Source organism: Prunus dulcis, unplaced genomic scaffold, assembly GCF_902201215.1.
Source record: "Prunus dulcis unplaced genomic scaffold, ALMONDv2, whole genome shotgun sequence".
In the NCBI taxonomy this organism is placed as follows: Eukaryota; Viridiplantae; Streptophyta; class Magnoliopsida; order Rosales; family Rosaceae; genus Prunus; species Prunus dulcis.
In genome coordinates, this window is record NW_023010319.1 from 11,208 (window position 1) to 14,373 (window position 3,166).

Sequence of the window (3,166 nt, forward strand, 5' to 3'; positions counted from 1 at the left end):
CGTCGTCACGTAACACCACTTCTAATTTGGATTAATCTTAATTTTCAGCAAAATTACGAATTTGGCCTTAATCTAACGGAAAAGTGGATGGTGTTCTTAAGAATCTGACAGTAGGCCCTCAATAGGTGGTTTTAAAATAATTGCAGTTCTTAATTTACCAAAAAACTTATTTAGGGCCTAAATTAACAATATAAAAATAGTTTGGGGTGTAAAACTCCAGAAAACCCTTGGTTTTAATACCTTACTACGTAATTTTCACGGAAGAAGATCAGCAAAGGCATCATCAAAAAAGAAACTTTACAATCTCATTCAACATGTCTATTGACCAGTTTAGACCAGTTTAGCCTTTAGAAGTCCTTGCTTTGTACTGATGGCTTCTAGTTCCAAAACCATCGCATACGTTATACTAATGGAACCTGCTACTCAAACATTCCTAGAGTCCCTTCTTTTAACCCCAAAAAAAAAAAAAAAAACATACATTCCTTGAGTCATTACGAATAACAAATTAGTAGCAGCGTGACCATATTACAGACATGCCTCAGCATTTAGTTTAAAATAATCTAAACTAGGTGGTTTCCATACAATTCTTGTACAAGAAGAATGTTATCGTTTTTTCACACCAGTTCCAACTTTTTTTTTTTTTTTTTTTCCCCCCAAAATGAAAGGGAGCTAAAGAGGACCAATAAGAACAAATCCAATGTACTAAATTTATATTAACTAAGGTGGGGAACATAAGAATGTGCCTTACCTGTTGAGAAAAAGTACAATCACAAAAAGTTAGGAGAGACTTTCTGGAACAGTATTACCGAGGGAAGACCCAGAATAGACTGATGATGAGCAAACGTGCCCGATCTTTAAGTTTTTTCAGAAGGAATGATGATGCAAAACCTAGATTTTATCATTTGAGGAGGAAACTTAAGTTTCCAAATATTATAGAAATAAGAGGCTAAGTGCACTGCATTCATGCTTGTTTACGAGACGAAGGAAAAGATAGAACATTTGTTACAAGGGGGAAGAAATATAAGTAGTTCTATGAACACAATTCATTATTCATATAATGTAATGTACTCGTTGTGGTATAAGTGTATTAAAAGATGCATTTATAAACAAGTAGTCATTTGTGTGTAGACAGCGCAAATAATGACAGTTTTGAAGTACCTGGAACATCAACAAGACAATTTCCAATAAACACAAGCGACTCGGTTAGCTGCTACAGTACAATCAAGCTTCACGTCTCATTCAAGGATCAAATTCATCTCTCACTCTATTAGGTGGACTTCGAAGCTTTGTCCAGGATGTCAAAAACACTTTGTAGAGTCATCTCCTCCACAATAACAACCTTGTCTCTTGATTTGGAGCCAGAACCAATAGAAACCTGCCTTCTTTTTACCCCTAAAACCTGTAATTTGGGAAGAATGAGAATTTGAAGTTTCCAAGCATAAACATTAATGGTTGAGCAGACCAAATAAACTGAGGGGTTAAGACCTCAAAACAAAATTGATAAATTAGGTGCATGCAACTCAAAACCATTTGGCAATGGGTGTAGAGGCCTTAGGATTTCTAAAGTAAGATGCACGGCTTAGAATGCCCAATATGAAACTTTATATTCTTGCTAAAAAATTATTAGAAAACTATGCTACATTTCACTCATGATAATTCAAATTAGACCCTCAAAAGTATAGGCCTCATTCTGTAAAGTGAAATTAATCTTCCCTTTGAACTTTCTCAAGAATCTGTTCTGTCACAAATCCTTTGCCAACCCTGCCACAAAGCTACTGAGCCACCTTATCTTGCCAACTTATAAACAAATGATGGGTACAGAAGTATATTTTCATGTATATGTGTGTGCACGACTTTAGAATGTATTTGAATGTAGAAGTTCAACATACTTAAAGTCGTAGATGAGTAACTGAAAAATGATAACAAAAATATATCTCTAGAAACAATACCAGATGAAGTATATAATCTACCCAAAATGCAAATCAGTGTTTGACCAAATAATCTATCAAATCTATTCTTTCTTACTAGCTAACTGCAGTGTAGATAGGATGGACGGGTGGTATGAAGTGGTCCAGGAATAGACATTTTATGCTTGGGGGAGAAAGAAGAAATCCACCCTTCACACTCTGCACTGTGGCTATTCTTGGCCACATCACACATCATCTTGAAATGAATAAATTAGACATAAGGAAACCTTAGAAGAGCTCACTTCCACCCCTTGCACCTTTCCACAAGCTCATCCCATGAGTAAGTTTGTTTCACCATTTCAGATCACCACTTCACCTCACTTTTCTCTAGTTTGGCTCAATATTTCTCTCCTTTGCAAGACCAAATCACTTCACAATCAAAGGTTGGTTAAAGCAACGACAATCTCAACCGAAAAGATACAAACAAAACATCACTTCCCCAACAAAGCTCGGTTAGAGCAACAGCATTAGACCAACAAATTACAAATTAAAGCATCACTTCCCCAATTGCAATTAGCATAAGCAATCACAATGAATGTTAGGATCTTTCAAGAACCACACAATCTTCTTAAGACACAGCACACTAATCACAAAAACCCGAAACAAGTAAATGCAACTCCAAGTCTCCAACCCACTAACAATAATAGGATGATGCACCAATGAACCTAAGAATTCTCAAATCAAACTTTAATTTGGCATTCCGTATAAAAAAGCTCAAAAAACAAAAAAACAAAAGACAAAAAAGGTTGAAAAGGGATAACCCAAAACGAAACAGGACCAACCGAGCTGATGTAGTCAAGTAGCGCTGCATTAGCTTCCCCGTCCTTCGCAGGCGCGTCTATTTGCACCCCCAACGCCTCATCACTGAAATCTTCATTTCAAAAAAATAGAAAATTATATTCTATAAATACACAGACCTATACATATAAAAATAGAGAGAGAAAGAGAAGGACCAGTGATGGAGGCGATTTTGGAACCAGGCTTGGCGTGGATGGTTATGGCGACTGAGGAGGGAGGTATGTACCGAATAGAGGTTGGGAAATTGTTGTTGGGGTTTCCGGGCTGAGTTGACTCGGCCGGGTTGGCCGTGGCCTTGGCCTTGGCCTTCTTGGCTGGTGCCATTTTTTTGTTTTTTGTTTTTGTTTTTGTTTTTCTTCTCTCTCTTCCCGCTTCAGAAGCAAGACTTCATCGGCAGGGTT

General features: G+C 37.1%; 1 protein-coding gene across 2 annotated transcripts; it reads right to left on the bottom strand.

The window, feature by feature from the left end:
* Window positions 1–1,016: 1,016 nt before the first annotated feature.
* Window positions 1,017–3,166, bottom strand: LOC117613444 (UPF0235 protein C15orf40-like). 2 transcript variants are annotated; one of them, XM_034342046.1, is made up of 3 exons: window positions 2,921–3,166; window positions 2,729–2,838; window positions 1,017–1,399 (listed from the first exon to the last, which is right to left on the bottom strand). In XM_034342046.1, exons 1-3 carry the CDS (start codon window positions 3,087–3,089, stop codon window positions 1,268–1,270), a joined length of 411 nt encoding a protein of 136 aa, XP_034197937.1. In that variant the 5' UTR covers window positions 3,090–3,166; the 3' UTR covers window positions 1,017–1,267. The 2 variants fall into 2 exon arrangements, with proteins under 2 accessions (XP_034197937.1, XP_034197938.1); XM_034342047.1 differs by having other exon boundaries at window positions 1,026–1,399; window positions 2,750–2,838; window positions 2,921–3,161.